General features: G+C 43.4%; 1 protein-coding gene across 1 annotated transcript in view; it reads left to right on the top strand.

Annotated features, from left to right (window-relative positions):
• The window catches only part of Clybl (citramalyl-CoA lyase), a 203,667-nt gene that overhangs the window by 125,908 nt on the left and 58,258 nt on the right, over nt 1–19,501 (top strand). The window contains exon 2 of the mRNA XM_059273169.1: nt 11,203–11,389. Within this exon, the coding sequence (XP_059129152.1) occupies nt 11,203–11,389 (187 nt within the window). The remainder of the gene's footprint in view (nt 1–11,202; nt 11,390–19,501) is intronic.

Genomic DNA, 19,501 nt, shown 5'->3' with positions numbered 1-19,501 from the left:
TCTTTTTTTTTTTTTTTTCCTCTTTTGCTCTACAGTTCACAATAGAAGAAGATAAGAAGATATAGTGGGCTTTTTGTTTGATTTTGATCTTTTTTCCCTTTCCTTTTATTTTTTTCTTTACATATTTTTTCCTTTCTAGGGAGAGAATGTTACTGACCAAATTTAAAACACTTGGGTGTTTCAGATCCCTGCAGGGCCATTTTAAGTATTTGGACCTGTAAAGGGCCCCAGTAATAACTACCTGAATTGCTTTTAATTACACAATATAGCTGCATCATTTTACTTCAGATTCCTTTTGATTGATGCTGCAAGGCAATTGTAACCGCGGATGATGGGATTAAGTGCCTCTTGAAGTGACGTGAGCTTCTTGTGGGAACAAAGGGGAAGAGGGGCACTCCGTTCCTTTCTGCCTGAGAAACCTTTCTCTTCCTTGCCACATAAAGAAACACAATTAACAAACATTATCCCCAGAGGTAAATTGAAATGTACATGCAGACGAGAAGGGCTCTTGACTGCAATTAGACATATATGATCCAAGGTATTCTGGTCATTCATTAGTGCTAATTGTTTGAGGAAGACGCTCAGAACAAATGATTAAAATGTAGGTACCATAACGAGGATTAAGAGCCGTGTGACAAACGCAGGCTCTCAGCTGTACTGATGACCCGCTTTGTGGCTCGGATTCAAGGGCTTGCTTGGTGTCGCTCTGTGGTGAGCTCTCTCTGGTTTGTCCCCAACCTGGTGGTGTTTACAACAAACAATGTCTTTCTTTCTTAATTAGTGGGAACGACTGTGTAAATGTTGGCATTTTATAATTGAATATCCTTTCTACTCTCTGAGGCCTTTGGGCTTTTATGGAAGTCTGTTGTTGGTTTTGCTGGGAATCTGCCTAAACTGCGTTTTTTAGGTTGTGTTTCTTTGCTCTGTTTTCTTTAAAATGTCAGATGCCAGGGAAGGTGCAGGTGAAAGTTTGCCAGTTTGCAGGTTTGTTTGACTGCTGGAGACAAGGACTTAGGTAGCCCATACAGTTCCTATAGAGCTCAGTCTGGCTTTTCACTTCCTTAGTGGGGGATGACAGGCTTGCACAGTAGTACCCAGCTCCTTGCCTGCTTTGCCAATAACATCCATCTGTAGTAGGTCCTTTGGCAGTTGAAACTTCTAGTAGGGTCCCAGAGATCTGACAGAAACTACCTGGGAGCGGGTTGCCCATGATGGTTGGTATTCCGCAGGGTTCCTAATGGCTAAGGGATTGGGTGATAGATCCATCTGGACTTAAAAGCAACTAAACCCACTGGGACCTGGGGCCAGAGTAAGACTAATTTGGAGAGGCGGTTGGTCATTGAAATGCCTCCACCTTGACACTCCAATTGCTGGTTGAGATCATAAATTCAGCAAGACAGAGATGAGAGAGACCAAAGAAATGGGAAAGAGAAGGCCTCGATGGAAAAATGGGACAAGGAGACCCTAAAAGACTTGTGAACTTTATTAGGCAAGCTGGAGCTGAAATCAGTGTGGTCCTAAGCCAATATTCCATGCTTTCTCATTTGTAGCTCATAGTCTTCTCTGTGTTCTGTTTCAGTTTCTACCACACTGGGAGAAAGGTCTTTGGTTCCATGAGAACCACCAAGGCCAGGGCGTGTAGCTCACTTGTAGAGTGCCTGCCTCCTACGCAAAAGGCCTCTCACATAAGCCTGGAATGGCAGCACATGCCTGGAATCCCAGCACTGGGGTGGTAGCACAGGAGGACCAGGAGTTCAAGGTCATCCTCAACTATAGAAAGAGTTTGAGGCCACCCTGTGCTATAGGAGACTCTGTCTGAAAGGAAAAGAGAAAGCCAGCAAAGGCTTTCCAACCTCCAGGGTCTAGCCTTGTCACCCAACAGTACTTCTGAGGTAACTACCTCTTAGCCTATCATTAGCCACTCTAAAGGAAGATAATATCAGTATTAGACAAGATATAGGATAGCTTTATAGACTCCATTATCACATTTGGAATAAACACGAATTCACGCACGCATGCCCCTTAACTGTCCTTAAAATTAGAGCAGGTTCCAGGAGGCCTTACCTCAGACAGAGATGGAGAGGGTTAGTTCCTGTCGTCTATTAAACATTGAAGACAAAACAAAACAAAATAAAGTCTCTTTATAATAAAGTCTCTTTATAATGTGATTTCCTGTTCACATCCATATGTTTCATTTTAATTTTCATCACACTTAGCTCTGAATAATTACGAAGGAAGAAACAGTCTTAATCTTATTGTGGGTCCCACACAATCAAAGCTGCAGTGCGTGATTCGACATCTCAGCTTGCGTTCGCAGCTTTCGTGTGTGTGGTATGGGTCTGGCAATTAGACCAGGCTGTATTTTTTCTAAAAAATTATTCAGAGAAAGAGGAGGCAGAGAGAGAGAGAGAGAGAGAGAGAGAGAGAGAGAGAGAGAGAGAGAGAGAGCACAATATTATATACTCCCAAAAATCTACAGACCAGAAGAGTCTAGGGACTGTGGCCAGCAAAGATATCAAAATTCAAAACTATGTAACATTTTGGCCTCACTTTCATTGAGATTGACACTTGAAAGGAATATTTGAGCAATCTGGAAAGAAACAAGAGATTCTCCTAACCAAGATCAGTTTCATGACAGTTATTATTATTATTATTATTATTATTATTATTATTATTATTATTATTATTATTTTAAAGTGGAAGAACCAAGAACCATTTTCTCAAAATTACAAGACTGTTTTATTTTATCTGGAGTGAAAAAAGATTCTGCCTTGATTATTTCTCTCTATCAAAGAACCCAGTCTTGAGGAGGCATTAATTTGACATATGTAGCGGCCTTTGAACTTGCAAAACTGTCACAGGATCGGTCTGGGCTGCTGTGGCTTAGTTGGTGGAGTGCTCAGTATTTATCAAAACCTGAGTTCCATCCTAAGCATGGAATAAACAGGGAATGGTAACACACACTGTGATCCCAGTGCTTGGAAGGCGAGGCAGGAGGATCAGCAAGGAGTTATGCATGTATGCATGCACACATGTATACACACATGCACACTCAAGCACACACTCCTCTCTCCACCCCTACCCCTTCTCCTTCACCTCCCCTTTCCTCCCTAACTTGTACTTTGCCATTAGCCCAGCCTACATCCATTCTGTCTCCCATCTCTATTCTCCCGCATCCTCTTTCTTCTCTTCCCCTCTACTCTCTGGTGCCTTTGACTTCCTCGGCTCCTTACATTGGGCTGGTCTATCCTGTACCCCTCACCCTTGCTTTTACATTCCCCTTGGACAAATGTCTCTCTTTGCCCTCAGAGGGGCTACCAAATGCCCTGAAGCTGAGCCACTCTGGAAGTGACTGGTGTTGTACTTATCAGTAAAGACAGGCAGGCTGTAAGCCTGGGTCTCCATGAGATCCACTCAAGATCGGTGCAGTTGCATGGGGGCTTTCCCTGTTCCTCCAGCTTGCCACTTTTTCCAATCCATGTTCTCACCTGGACAACTAGAGCTTGGTTGCCACACCTAATAGATTCACTGGGAGACCGTGAGGTACTTCTGAATGGTTACCTTCCATGTTTGTGTAGCCCATAGCCCTTACTTAAGAAGGGCTGGCTTATGGCAGGCTGTGTTTATTGTCTGCATGCTTGATCCTGAATTTGAATAGCCCTGGGTATGTGTTGTCATGGGGCATGAACGCACCAGGCCAAACAGATTTGGTACTGTTCTTTTTGAGATGTTACATTGTCCAGGCTAGACTTCATTTCCTGGGCTCCTGCCTCAGGCTCTCATGTAGCTAGGATAATAGCTTCTTGCCACTGTGCTCATCTCTATTATTATTGTTGCTGTTATTAGGCAATATCAGGGATTGAACCCAGGACCTCATCCATGTTAGACAAATGCTCTACTACTGAGGTCTGTAGCCCCAACCCTTCAGCTTCTTTAATTTTTCTTATTTTTATAGTAAAATATACAGAGCATTAAAAAAAAATGTTATCCATTTTTAGTTGTACAGTGGTTTGAGAGTATTTCAAATATGCAGCTATCACCATTGCCCATCCTCTATCTCCTAAACTTTTGTTTTTTCCCAAGCAGAGGTTCCATACCCTTTAATCAACAGTTCACACCTTTCTTCCTCCTCTCCCTACCTTCTGATAACCACCACTCAACTTTCTGGATTTTGGGTTGCTTTAGTGTGTGGTATTTGTGTGTGTGTGGTGTGTATAGGTGGAAATGTGTGTTAAGTATGTGTGGGATATATGTGTGTGGTATGTGTGTGGTGTGTGTGTGTGTGTGTGAGTGTGTGTGTGTGTGTAGGTGGTATGTGTAGATGGGACTGTAAGTATGTGTGTGTGTGTGTCTGTGTGTTGAGGTGGTTTCAATATACAGCCCAGGCTGGCCTTGACTTGGTCATCCTCCTGCCTGTCTGACTTCTCTAGGAACCTCCTAGATTAGGACCATGCACTACTTATCTCTTTGTTCCTAGCTTCTTCCGTGCTGTGTACTGCTGTGGGGTGTTCTCTATGCTGTGCATGTGTTGCTCTGATTGGTTAATAAATAAAGTGCTGATTGGCCAGTAGCCAGGCAGGAAGTATAGGCGGGACAAAGAGAGAGGAGAATGCTGGAAACAGGAAGGCTGGGGAGGAAATGCTGCCAGTCGCCACAATGAGGAGCAGGATGTAAAGTACCAGTAAGCCACGAACCATGTGGCAAGGTATAGATTAATAGAAATGGGTTAATTTAAGATAGAAGAACTAGATAACAAGAAGTCTGTCATGGCCATACAGTTTGTAAGCAATATAAGTCTCTGTGTTTACTTGGTTGGGTCTGAGCGGCTGCGGGACTGGCAGGTGAGAGAGATTTGTCCTGACTGTGGGCCAGGCAGGACTGGAGAAAACTTCAGCTACAAATGGCGCCCAACGTGGGGTCCGAACCCATGATCCTGAGATTAAGAGTCTCATGCTCTACCAACTGAGCTAGCTGGGCCCATCGAGGGGTAAGAAGGTGGTCTTAGCTTTTGGCTAGTGCTCTCTGATCTCTGGGCTTTTAACTTTGCATTTGGCTCTGTGTTTCTTTTTTTTTTTTTTTTTTTTAAAGATTTATTTATTTATTTATTATGTATACAGAAGAGGGCACCAGATCTCATTATAGATGGTTGTGAGCCACCATGTGGTTGCTGGGAATTGAACTCAGGACCTTTGGAAGAGCAAGCAGTGCTCTTAACCTCTGAGCCATTTCTCCAGCCCCCTGTGTTTCTTATTTAATAAAGCCGATCAGAATTACATCTACAATGTACAGAGTAAGTTTAACATGGTATCTGTTGCCTTTCCCATTTTGTGTAAGCAGAGACTCCTTTCTCAGGGTCACGCATAGGAACTAGCTTTGTCCCTTTGCGTCCTTGTAGTCTGAGGAAGTGCCACTGCAGGTGCCTCACCATTGCTGCTAAAGCCAGGTATGGAACTCATGCCTGTAATTCTAGCATGTAGAAGGACTTTTAGGCCAACCTGGGCTACATAGGGAGACCATGCCTCAAGTAAAGAAGGGTGCTGTTGCTGGGTGTTGCGTCTGCCCTTCACTCTATAAATATTACTTTTCTAGGGGTTTCCCTCAAAGAGACAAGAATAGATCAGCAGGGAAATGCAGCCCTCCAGCTCATGCTTGACATATGGGCCACCAGAGAGGCAGAGAGGCATGGCCCGTGGGTCATGCATTAGAGGTGAACCCCATGTGGACCTCCTACCACCCTGTATGTGTCTGCTTTGGACACAAGTCTTTCTTCATGTTGGCCTTAGTGGAGCTTGAAAGAGGTGCTCTTTTGTTCATGGGGGTTTTGTATTGGAAATACTTTCTCAGCTTTTCTGAACCAGCCACACACTCATCTGCAGCTTCTACAGATCTCGAGAAGAGCCTTTTCTGCCTGCAGGACAAATAGCTGTTGTGTGGCTCTTCCATCCTTGGAACACTCCCCCTGGTCTATGCACTGTTGCCATAGTAACCAAAACAGCTTTTCAAACTAGGGAAGGAATCTTTCGTGGGCACTTGGGAACTTAGCAAAGTGAGAACATAAGTGGGGCTCAGTTATAGATGCTGGCGCAGATAACTGCCTATTAATAGCTTAAGCCAAGTGGAAATTAGTAGGTGAGTTTTGCTGTTGCTTGGAGGGTGGGAAGGATGCACTGATGGACGCTTATTATTACTTTACACACAGATTCTTCAGTACCTATGTCCATTTCTAGACAAGGTCGGAACTCAGTTTTTTTGTTCGTTTGTTTGTTTGTTTTTGTTTTGTTTTTTTCTTCAGTGCTAGGAGTGAGACTAGAGTCTTGAACATACTAGACAAAATGTTCTACCCCTGGGTTACATGCCCACCCTTGTGGTTTGTTTTTTTTTTTACGTGCAGCATGTGTGTGAGTGCACAACCTTGGGTGGTGTTCTCAAGAATGTCATCCATCTCCTTGGAAACGGGATCTAGGCCTGGAGCTCACCAAGCAGGCTACACTGGATGGGTAGTGATTCCCAGGGATCCTTTGGTCTGCTTCCCCAGCATTGGGATGACAAGTGTGCACCTCCATGTCTGACATTTTGACATGCATTCTAGAGGTTGACCTCCACTTTTCATGACTGGGAAACAAGCACTCTACAGGCTGAGCTATCTCCCCAGGCTCCCTCCACCCTATTTTTAATTTTTTTATTTTTGAGGCAGTGTCTTGTTGTGCAGCTCTGGTTTTCCTGCAACTTACTGTGAAGCGTAGGCCAGCACTGAACTGGTCCTGTCTCTGTCTCCCAAGAGCCGGGATTGCAGGCACACTCCTTTTTATGTGGCTCTGTCTGTTGAACAGAAGCACTTGTATCAGGGCAGCCTCCACACACTGGGAAGTTGTAGCTCTGGCCCGCGCACTTAGCTGCACATTAGAGCCATGAAGGGACCTTAGGAAAGGCCTGAAACCTTGGTGTCACCTGCACCAGTGATGCCACATCAGTGTCAGTGCACAGGCGACGGCCTGGAACTCCAGGGTGAAGGCACACCCTTGACTTTGCCTCCAAAAGGAATTCCAGAATGAGCCAGAATGAAGCAGAGTTGGAGTTAGTTCTTCAAAAGGAGATTTAATTGGAAAGGTTTGTTGGTTTGTTTTTTTGTTTCAAGACGGTATTTCTGTGTGTAATAGCTCTGGTTGTCCTGGAACTCACTCTGTAGACCAGGCTGACTTTGAAATCAGAGATCTGCCTGCTTCTGCCTCCAAATGCTGGGATTAAAGGCACACCACCACCTTTTTGTTTTATTTTGAAGACAGATCCTCACTTGTAGCTCTGGCTGGTCTGGAATTCTCCGTGTAGACCAGGCTGCTTTGGGACTCACTGAAATCTGTCTACCCTCCTGAGTGCTGGGATTAAAGGTGTGCTTCGTCATGCTCAACCCTGAATTGATTATTTTTGTTGTGTGTTATTGCTTTAAGACAGGATCTCGTTGGCTGAGAATGACCTTGAACTGCTGATCCTCATGCTGGGATTACAGATGTGCACTGCCAACCCTGACTAAATTTGATAAATCTTTAAACACTCTCTGGTAGTAGTTATATTGATTATTGGGTTGAGAGCCCCCTACCCCTGGACCTAGATACAGAGATAGGTAACTAGGTGGGGGAGGGAAGAAAGCAGAAGATGGGTCAGGCCGGGCGGGGCTTCCCTCTGAAGTGTCACCTCCAAAAAGGGTTGCTCAGTCGAGAGAACTCACCGTAAGGCTACCACATTTTTTTCAAATCATGCTCTGTATATTGTTTGAATACATTTACGTGTTGACTGTGAAGTGGCCATAACTCCAAGAGAAAATAAGTTTGGTCTTGTCACCTGTTGTGGTTGTATTCATAGCAGTGCCAGCGCTGAACACAACTCAAGCACAGGACAGATTTGGGAGCAGCCAGGGATGGGGGAGGAAAAGAGGGACGGCTTACAGAAACCGCCCTCCCTCTGTGGAACCAAGACTGCTGTGCTGGAGGCCCCTAGAGATCTCAGGGTCCACAATAGAACTTGAAATTCAGATCCCTCTACACTTTTCTTTTTATGTCAAACATGTCCTGTCCTTCCTGAATCCTCTCAATCCTCATTGTATTCCAGCCTTGAGCCTTCCTGGCCTGTTTCACGGCCGTTCTGTTGGATGTACCTCTGGGTAGGCCCTGCTGCTTTGGGGACACCTCTTCACCATGTCTGGTGTCCTGGAGCCTGGGGCCTTTCCATGCAGCAGCAACTTAGACAAGGTACCTGGTAAAGGCCGAGGCAGGGATGGCCCACAGTGTCTCTAGGACCCGGACAGACTGCAGTGAGAGGTCCCTCTGTCCTTGCCACCTGGTGTTTGTCTTTCTCCCACTTCAGTCAGTCAGAACATTAGGACAAACACACTTTCAAATCATTTGCCTTTATGTTTTCTAACTACATTTTACTGCCATTTTGAACCTTGGAAATGTGTTTATTAGTTTGTTTATCAGCCAATTATAAAAGGAGTAAGAAAGGAGTGTGACATCACTTCTGATAAATGTTTAAAATAAGGGAAACATGCGGAAGCAGAAAGTAATAACCCCAACATCCACACTTCAGAGCCATCCCTAATCGAATTTCATGGAACTTCCTTCTAGGTATTTCTCATTGGATATTTCACTAAGTTAAGATACGATGCATTTATAACATTTCATCTTCCATTTAAAATACCAGCCCAAGGGGCCAGAGAGACGGCTCAGTGGGTAACAGCTTGCTGTGGGAGCCTGATGACCTGAGTTTGAGCTCCAGAACTACACAAAGGTAGAAGGAGAGAACCTTTCCTTCTATGCACATGCCCACCCGTACGCATACACAGAGATAATAAATAAATAAATAAATAAATAAATAAATAAATAAATAAATAAATAATGTATAATTAAGATATCGATTGAAACTTTCTTCATTTAACATTAGATATCTTTGTAAATATTTTTCAGCTTTCAATGAAGCAAAATTGACAAGACATATTGAAAGTGTACACTGTAATGTTCTGATATAGATATACATTATGAAATTATTCATTAAATAATTGGCACATCCATTACCTCTCATAGTTAATGTATATTTGATGAGAATAATTAAAATCTACTCTCTTAATAAGTTGGAAGTATATGATATATTGTTAGTATAATCTCCAGGATTTATCCATCTTTTAGCCACAAGTTTGAACCCTGGACCAACAACTTCCCACTTTCCTTACCTTTCTTTGCCTCCTCCTCCACAGTTTGTTGAAAAATCACACTGCGACCTTAATTCTAAGAATAAGAGGTGGACCGTGTGTGTGTGTGTGTGTGTGTGTGTGTGTGTGTGTGTGTGCGCGCGCACGGGCATGGAGGTCAACGTCTTGGGTGCTCTCTGCTTTAGTTTTTGAGAGGAAGTCTCTCACTGAGCCTGAAGCTCAGCAAGTCCTGGGGATCCTCCTGTCTTTGCCCCTCACCCATGCTGGAATTATGGGCACACATCACTGCAGAGTCTTGTAGGTTTAAACATTTTGGAACTCCAGAACCCAGTTTGGTGTTGTTTTTGTTTCTGTTTTGAGGTGTTTTTTATGTGTCCCAGGCTGGACTCAAACTCATGACCTCCCTGCCTTGGCCGCCCACTTAGTGCCCCCCCCCCCCCCCCCCGCAGTCTCGAGGCCTGGCTAGCTCCTGTGTAGCCATATATGATCTTGAGCTGATCCTCCTGCCTCACGTCCTAGGTAGTTGGATTGCAGGTGTAAACTACCATGTCTTGTTTATGTATTGTTGGGAATCAACCCAAGGCTTTGTGCATCCTAGGTAAACACTTGACCCACTGAACTACATCTGTAACACCTGTCTCAGTCTCTGGGATTATAGGCATGGCCCACTATGCTGAGCCTTGAAATTCTGGAGTTCACTGAAGGCCTCTCGTGGACCACTTGGGTGGCAAATGTAGTCACTTTGGGTTGGTTTGAGTTTTTACTGTCCCCCACTTCTCAGTCATGTCTTAGCTGTGTATATGTTTGGAATGATTTGCGCATTGCCTGATGGACTCAGGGTAAACCAAACCAAGACCATGTTCTCCAAATATTAGGGTCTGTGTTTTGATCACTGCTGGGAGCAAAGAGGCTGACACTGTTGCTGCAACAGCAAGTGTGGTCTTGAGTTCCAAGCCTTGGGCTCTAGAACAAGGCCCTGTCAAGGAAAAACAACAACAACCTCAAAACATGATAGTTGCTGTAACATCTTCACCTAATGGAACCACCATCAGGCATTTTTCTGAGCTGGCTTTTATTGATTGTTTTTTGTTTTTTTTTTCCTTGTAAGGGCCATATTTTCCTATTTCTTTGTATGGCTTCTGATTTTTGATGTTGAAAACTGAGTGTATGTGAATCTAAACATGTACTAAGTATGTGACTCAGATTCCCCAGGGTTTACCCCAAGTTTGAGACCAACCTGGGCACCATAGTGATGAGCCAAGGCTGTGTAACAAGACTCATCTCAAAAAAGCCAAAAAAATAGGTGGGCTGTTGTGGCACACGCCTTTAATCCCTGAGCTCAGGAGGCAGAGGCAAGTGGATCTTTGTGAGTTCAAGGCGAGCCTGCTCTACGTAGTGAGTTTTAGGACAGCCAGAGCTACATAGAGGGACTTTGTCTTGAAAACAAACAGAAAAGCCAAAATAGGGTGAGAGAAATGGCTTAGCACCTAAGAGTGTGCACTGCTCTTGCAGAAGACTGAATTCGGTTCCTAGCATCAACTCCAGTCACTCATCACCACCTATGACTTCAGCTGCAAGGGACCCAAAGACCTCTTCTGGTCTCCTCAGGCAACTGTATTACTTATATGCTCATGTGTTACCCACTACTACCATCACATACATGTAATTTAAATTTTTAAAATATTTTTAAAAACCAAAATGAATGAATGGATAAGTGAAGAGTTCATTCACAAATTTATTTATTTTTACTTTTTAAATTTTATTTAACTTTATTTTGAGTGCATTGATGTCAGATCCCCTGGAACTGGAATTACAGACAGTTGTGAGCTGCTTTGTGGGTACTAGGAATTGAACCCAGGTTCTCTGGAACAGCAGCCAGTGCTCTTTAACCACTGAGCCATCTCTCCAGCCCCCCACCCCTGACCCCCGACCCCGACTCCCATTCACAAATTTGTAAGTGCAGAATTCTATTTTGGACTAACCCTAGTTTACCTCTCTTGCAGGAAGGCATCTCTTGTGTCCAGTATCTGCAGACCTGGGTACAGCTCCTTGTCCAATCACAAGTATATTCCTCGGAGGGCAGTGCTGTATGTGCCTGGGAATGACGAAAAGAAAATAAGGAAAGTTCCATCCCTGAAAGTGGATTGTGCGGTGCTGGACTGCGAGGATGGTGTGGCTGAAAACAAAAAGGTAATGGCATGGTTTTCTGAGGAGGGAAGCTGGCTGGAATCCATTGCGCTAGAACTAGCATTGTTCGCCATTGGCAAAGCGTTGTCCTCAGCCTTTGTTGATGGTTAGTGGTTTTGGATTCAGTACTTAATATTGGTTCTAACGCTCTGTTATGTATCTTGTCTGAAAAAAGGGACACTTCCGTCAAAATATATCTTAAAACCATGGCATTTAATATCTGTGATCGGTGCGCACATAGAGAGATAATCAGTTTTGCTCTGTGCTGTTGGTTGTCCTATGTAAATGAATTAGATGTTTTTTGAATCATGGTAAAAGATTCCCAAGCAACTGAAATTGAAGGAATTTGTAGGTTGAGTTTTCCTGCCTGGCCCACAGTCAGGGCAAATCTCTCTCACCTGCCAGTCCCACAGCCGCTCAAACCCAACCAAGTAAGCACAGAGACTTATATTGGTTACAAACTGTATGGCCGTGGCAGGCTTCTTGCTAACTGTTCTTACAGCTTAAATTAATCCATTTCTATAAATCTATAACTTGCCACATGGCTCGTGGTTTACCGGCATCTTCACATGCTGTTTCTCATCGTGGCGGCTGGCAGTGCCTCTCTGACTCAGCCTTCCACTTCCCAGCTTTATTCTCCTCCTTGTCCCGCCTACACTTCCTGCCTAGCCAATGGCCAATCAGTGTTTTATTTATTGACTAATTAGCAACACATTTGCATTACAGAACATCCCACAGCAGGAATTTATTTTTTCTTCCTCTTTTTTTAAAAATTTTTTTGAGACAGAGTTTCTTTGTGTATTCCTGACTGCTCTGTAACTTGCTCTGTAGACTCAAACTCAGAGATCTACCCGCCTCTGCCTCCTAAGTGCTGGATCAAAGGTGTGGACCACCACTACCTGGCTTAGGAATTTATTTTTTCTTAATACCACCAGGTATATTGAATTTTGGTCTTAGGTTGTCTGAGACAGATAGCCAAGAACACATAAGGTAGTTTTCCATGGATGAGTCAGTATTTCTTCTACTTAAGGAGATATTCACAGGACTCAGAGCTGCTTGTGGCTTCTGACCTCATGACCTGACTAGTTTTTAGACAAGTAGATGGGGTGTTCCTGGTCCTTCCTCATTAAAACAAAACTATTTTTAATTTAATAACTTCTAAGACAGGATCTAACTGTATTTCCCAAGCTGAGCTCAAGTTTTCGATCCTTCTGCCTCAGCCCCCCACGCACTGGGATGACAGAACTGCACCACCAGACCAGGTACAGAAGTTTCTTACCTGGTTGAATAGTAGATACTTTTGATTTATTTACTTTTATTTTTTTAATGTGTTTTGTCCATTAGTATATTTGTACCATGTGCGCAGTGCCCACAGAGACCAGAAGAGGGCATCAGATCCTTTGGACCTGGAGTTATTAGCCACCATGTGGGTGTTGGGAACTGAACCCAGGACCTCTGGAAGTGAAGCCAGTGCTCTTAACTGCTGAACCATCTCTCCAGCCCCCTGTTTTGCTTAACTTTCCATTTATTTATATATTTTGAGACAGGGTTTCTCTGTGTATCCCTGGCTGTCCTGGAACCCACTCTGTAGTCTCAGAGATCTACCTGTCTCTGCCTCCCAAGTCCTGAGATTAAAGATGTTTATCACCACAGCTGGCTTATTTTCAAGATTTTAAGTAATGAACATGCATTTGTTTGATAATTAGGTGGAATATGTAAATCTGTATAATAATAACTTATGTATGCATGCAAATGCTTTGGTTAAAAACATGTTTTCCCCAACCTTTGTTTGCTCATTGAGCCCCGAGGCCATCTGGATTCCTGCTGTCTGGGTGACTTCCTACTCCCCATGAGCTGAAGGAGCCTGTCTGAACTGTACAGCTTTCTAGAATAATTACTTTCCTTGGAGATTCTAGCAAACAAATATTTGCCTTAATTAAAAAAAAAAAAAACAGTTAATTTCCCATATTTTCTTAATGATAAAACCCAGACTTCCCAAGTATTTGAGAAAGATTAAAATAAATGTGTAGAATTTAAAGCAGCTACTCAATGATTTTGGTATATAATTAATACAATTAATCTTCTTTCTCCTAGAGATTAAAGTTAATAGACTAGACTTTTTTTAAAGACTATAATGCGATTCCAGTGGACCCCTCCCAAAACTCATGTAGTATGCTCCACGATTATATAGATACCAGGTTGTAATTCCAGTTCTGTGTAACCTCAGGCAATTCACCTTACTTCTTTGCCTCAACTTTTTATCTATACCATGGGGATGACAGTATCTCCCTTTGTCAGGGCTGGGGATTATTATGGGAGAAAAGTTGATAAAGTCCCTGCAAGTAGCTTGATGTCCTATAGGAAGTGGGTCAGATAAAGCCTGTAGCAATCTCCATTAGAGGGGAGTTTATTTTAGCATAGTAGCACAGAAAGCCCTGGGAGCCCTGGATAAAGTTCTGTTTCTTATCAAGTGTTGAGGCTGTTCTCTGAGACCCACCTGAGGATCTTTTCTGTCCCTCTCATGAAAGTCTGCTCCTTCCTGCCTCACATCTGCTTGTGTATCTGTGTACTCAGACATTCTCTTTCTAGATGTCAGCAGTTGAGTTACTGCTTAGATGCCTGAGGAGATGAGCAAGCTACAGTTGCCATCTTGAATCATATGTTCATGCAATGTGCGTTTATGTTTTTTTTGGTGTGTGTGTGGTGTGCAGGTGTTTAAGACAAGATCTCCCTATGTAGCCAGGTGTCCTGGAATTTATTATGTCAGCCTTTAGTGATGATGGGGTCCTTGGTGCTGAGTCATTGAAGGTGGGATGGGGGATGGGGAGCACCTGGCTCTGGAGTGTGGGTGGTTCTTAGTTGACTGGGGTTTAAAGCCAACTTCTCATGCTTGTGGATGACAACACAGGGTGGTGTCTTTACTAGGACACTGAATTCTTTCATTATAGCCGAATAGTGCATTAATTGCTAAACATACTTTTTTACATGCTGAGTTAAGAGTCAACTAAAATTCCCTTTAAAAACACACAGAAACCCGAGGCTGTGGTTGTGCACAGTGGAGACCTTTAGTACCAGGAGGCAGATGCAGGTGGTTCTCTGAGTTCGAGGCCAGCCTGGTCTACAGTGAGTTCCAGGACAGCCAGGGCTACACACAGAGAAACCCTGTCTCAAAAAAACAAAACAAAACAAAAACAGAACAAAACAAAAAATCCACAGAAAGTCCTGGTAAGCCAGCATAATAATTATAAAAAGTGAATTTGGATATTATTTGTTTTGTTCTTAAAATTTTTCCAGATGTGATGGTTACGCTGGTCAATTTGACAGGCTCTAGAACCAGCTTGGAAATAAGCCTCTGAGCATGACTGTAGAGGGTTATCTTGATGGAGCGTAGAAGACTCACTCACTGTGGGTGTAACTGACCAGGATCCTGGACCTTATAAGAAGGAGAAATTGAGTGGAGCTCTTCTATAGCGTCCATTGCCCTTTGTGGCTGCTGTGACCATGCATTTTAGGGTCCCCCTACCTTGACTTCCACACTGATGGAGTGTACCTCATACTTCCTTCTGTAATTGCTTGTCGTCCGATTTTATCACAGACACAGTGAAAACACAAAAGAGGATTCTGTTCCATCTCATGCACTGTGCTTCTCATTGTTAGCTTCTCAAGCTTCTTTTGGATTTTGGTCTCATCATCTGACACTCAAATCATCTGAGCATTTGACAAGCGTGCCATATGACAACAAGTTTGCTCTGTAACTGTTGAAGAGGTTACAGCCAAGGACTGCACAAGCCGTTCCTGAGAATCCGTCTGAGTTTATTTAACCAATATTTAAATGGTGCTGAGAAAATACCAGACACTGCAACTGCATGACAGCTTAAGGAGGCACTACAGCTATATTCCTTTTGCAAACAGGGAAACTGAGGCATCCTGGGGGTCATGCTCATGATTTATCCTGGGGATACAGTGATATAGTCCTCTGAATCCAAAAATCCAATCTCTTCATGAAGCTGTTAGTTTTTAGTCAAATCCCTTATCAGAATGAAGGTAAATTCCTGATAGACCCAGCTAAACATGCATTCTTCTCCCCCACCCCCCACCCCCCACAGGGTTTCTCTGTGTAGCTTTGTGCCTGTCCTGGAACTCACTCTGTAGACCAGGCTGGCCTTGAACTCACAGAGATCTGCCTGCCTCTGCCTCCCAAGTGCTGGGATTAAAGGTGTGCCACCACCGCCCGGCTTTAAACATGCATTCTTACTGTGCACTTCTCCATCACCCAAAACTGAAGTCAGGTAGATAAGACTTGGATTTTGTTTTTGTTTTTGTTTATTTAACAGTGCTGGGATGAAATCTAGGGCTTCATACATGCAGGGCAAGCATTCTGCCAACTATTTTGGTTTTTTTCCTTTCTCTCTCTCTCTTCTTTCCTTCCTTTCTTTCTTTTTTAGGTAAGCAACACATATTTGTTTAGCAAAATAGAGTAACAGCTTCCTGTTGCCAGGCAGGAGTGTCCCAGAAATGGGTTTCCAAACCCTTGTTTTGTTTTGCTGTTTTGAGATGGAGTGTCACTGTGTAGCCTCAACAGCTTGGAACCCTGTGGAGACCAGGTTGGGCTCTGACTCACAGAGGCCCACATGTTTTGTCTACATCCTGAGTGTTGGGATTTGAGGACTGTGCCACCTGGTTTTGAAGGTTTTTGTTTTTTAATATTTGTTCATTACATATACAGTGTTCTGTCTCCATGTATGCCTGAACACCAGAAGAGGGCATCAGATCTCACTACAGATGGTCGTGAGCCACCATGTGGTTGCTGGGAATTGAACTCAGGACCTCTGGAGGAGCAGTTAATGCTCTTAACCTCTGAGCCATCTCTCCAGCCCTGATGTTATTTCTTTTTTTTTTTTTTTTTAAAGATTTATTTATTTATTTATTAATACATACAGTGTTCTGCATGCATGCCAGAAGAGGGTGCCATATCTCATTACAGATGGCTGTGAGCCACCATGTGGTTGCTGGGAATTGAACTCAGGACCTCTGGAAGAACAGCCAGTGCTCTTAACCGCTGAGCCATCTCTCCAGCCCCTGATGTTATTTCTTAATCATTTTTCTTATTTGAATGCTATTCTTCTTGGTGGAAAAAATAGAGTGTATTTCTAGATAGGATTCATGTAGCCCAGGCTAGCCTGGAACTCCCCATGTAGCTGGCAATGACCTTAATCTCTTGCTCCCAGTGCTGCTGTCCCTACAGGCATGTGCCTCCATGTGCAGCTGAGTTCCCATTTTTAGTGAATTTATTTCTAAGATAAAATCTATGTTAAAGCTGTATTTCTGATTATCTAGTTATAGTTTTGCCAAGCTGAACTATGACGTAGTTTATCTTCTTTAGAATTATTAAAATGTAGACATACCATTTTGTATCTCATTTTATTTTTACTTTTTTGCTAATCGACTGACCATGTCGCTTGTCTGGTTCTCTGTGGAGTGTACTTATCATGAAAACAATAGGAGTTTCCACAGAGAAGCACTTGATTGTGTAAGACCTTCCAGCAGACCCTAATCCTGTCCTGCTAATCGAATTGTGCTTAAGTAGCTCCTTCATGTCAAGAATGGTACTATCCCTTCAAGCCCACTCACCTTCTCAAGTGTGGGTGATGGAAAAGTGCTCACCAAAGGAAGGACAGGAATGGCTGAGCCACTGCTCGACAGGCCACAGTACCAGTGTGCCACGAGTGAAGGACTGGAGCCGTGGTGCCAGGGCTGCTATTCATTCACCAGTGATTGAAATAGTTATTTAAATTTATTTAGTATTTACATGTAATTATTTAAATGTAAGAAAAATTTCAGCCAGGCACTATGATAGCAAAGAGAGTCTTTGGCTGACGGTGACACAACCAGATTAAATAATTGTGATCCAAAATTCCCATCTAGAGCAACAAGGTCTTTTTATTTTCGTTTGATTTTAAGTGGGCTTTTTTGTTTGTTTGTTTGTTTGTTTTTAAAAGAAAAATTTAAATTATTTATTTGTGTGTATGAGTGTTCGTCTGCATGTGTGGAGCCCTGGGAGGTTGGAAGAGGGCGTCAGATCCTCTGGAACTGGAGTCATGTGTGTTTGACTGACTCTGTATTTCACTTGTCTGGTTCTCTGTGTAATGTTCTTATCCTGAAAACAATATGAGTATCCATAGAAATGCTTATAAGTGTATAATACTTGGGTACAAAAGGAAAACAAAAACAAAAGATCAATCAGAAAAGCATATTTATATTTATCAAAGTAAATGTATTTTCTTTTTTCTTTCTTTTCTTTCTTTTATCTTATTTGTTTATTGGTTTTTCAAGACAGGATTTCTTTGTGCAACCCTGGTAGTCTTAGAACTCACTTGGTAGTCCAGGCTAGCCTCAAACTCACAGAGCTCCACCTGACTCTGCCTCCCGAGTGCTGGGGTTAAAGGTATGCACCACCCCCTGGCTAGGTTTCTTACTGAAAAGAGAAAATACTTAATGTTGTTTGAATGAATATGTCCCCCACAGGCTCATGTATTGGAGCACAGGGTGATTCTAGAACTTGTCCAGTTGATAATCACTCTCAACTGTCACAGTAAAGACAAGCCTTGGTTGACAACTGGTCCCCAGTTGGTGGCTGTAGGGGATGGGATTTAGAAGGGGTGGCCTTGCTGAAGGAAGTAGATACTGGTGCAGGCTTTGAGAGTTTAAAGATGGGACCCAATTCTAGTTTATTCTCTCCACTTTGTACCTACTGCTAGCTGACATGCTTCCTCCCTGCCCAAGTAAACCCTTCCTTCTAAAAATTGTCTTGGTCATGGTGTTTTATCACAGCAACAGACAAGTCACTAATACACTTGACAAAATCAGTCTAAGGCTGGGTTTATTTTGGTTCACAGTTGGAAGGTGTAGTCATCATGGTGGGGAAACCATGGTGGTAAGAGCTTGAGACAGCTGGTCATGTGACACCCACAAGAAAGAAACAGAGAAAGATGGATGCTGATGCTCAGCTTCCTTTCTCCTTTTCATGAAGTCCAGGACCCTAGAATGGTGTTGCTGACATTTAGGGTGAGAGGGTCTCCCACCTTAATTAACCCATTCTAAAAACCTGCTCATTGACAGGCCCAGAAGTATGTCTTTCCTGGGTGATTCTAACTCTAGACCCTTCAGCCTGTCAAGCTGACAATCACTATCAGCCATCCCAGTAATGATAAGCCAGTGTGACCTTGGTTGACATGTGATAGCTTATAACAAGCAACTCAACTGGCAAATGGGTTGACTCTGGAGTTACCCAATGGGTCAGGTATTGGAGGAACCTCTGTGGAAATTTCTGTTTGGAAAAGAGGAACTCTGTAAGAACTCAATGGGTACACAGATATGCAGTGCTGCCCCACTGTTCCTGCCCTCTTGATGTCCAACCTGCTTTAGGCCTCTAGGGTGCCCTGTTACCCAAGATAGATACACAAAAACCTTGAAACAATAGCCTGGTGATGTGTTTCTCCAGGGCTGCTGAAGTCCTAACAGTCGATTAGAAGGCACAACTATTTAATCGTAGACTGTATCACCACACTTGCTTTTCAAGGTGGATACTATTTGGTTGGAGCCGTTGGCTCACTCCAGCCCTATCCTGGAAGCTCCTTTCCTGTCTCACTCTCTCTCTCTAAACCCCGCCTGCTCAAAGAGTCCTCCAAACAAAGGAAGGGTGCCAAAAGCCCAGTTCAACATTCTTGTTGGCTACTGCAGCTTCCTCCCCTGGTATTGACAGCCACCCAAGTCCCTGCCTAAGTACTCAGCTTTTGACCATACTTGGGCACAAACTCCTCTTGTGATGGACACATCATCACCCCTAGCCTACAATCTATAAAACCTCCCTGCCTTAGCTTAGATGTACAACTTCTCTGGCCTCATTCTCTAAGACCAGTGAACCCACCTGAGAGTTGCTTTGTTTTCAATAAATCTGCTATAGAACTTTTTTCACCTCAGCTTGACTTGGCTTACTGCATCAACAGAGAAACTATCAGGAAGCAGAAAACCTATTAGAGACCAGGAACATACAATAAGCCAGTTCAGGCAGCTACAGGTTCCTTGCCAGTTAGAGCAGGTGGCCTGGAGAGGCAC

This window comes from Peromyscus eremicus, chromosome 9 (assembly GCF_949786415.1).
Source record: "Peromyscus eremicus chromosome 9, PerEre_H2_v1, whole genome shotgun sequence".
In the NCBI taxonomy this organism is placed as follows: Eukaryota; Metazoa; Chordata; class Mammalia; order Rodentia; family Cricetidae; genus Peromyscus; species Peromyscus eremicus.
Note: the sequence above shows the minus strand (reverse complement) of the source record. Positions and strands in the feature narration are given on the sequence as shown.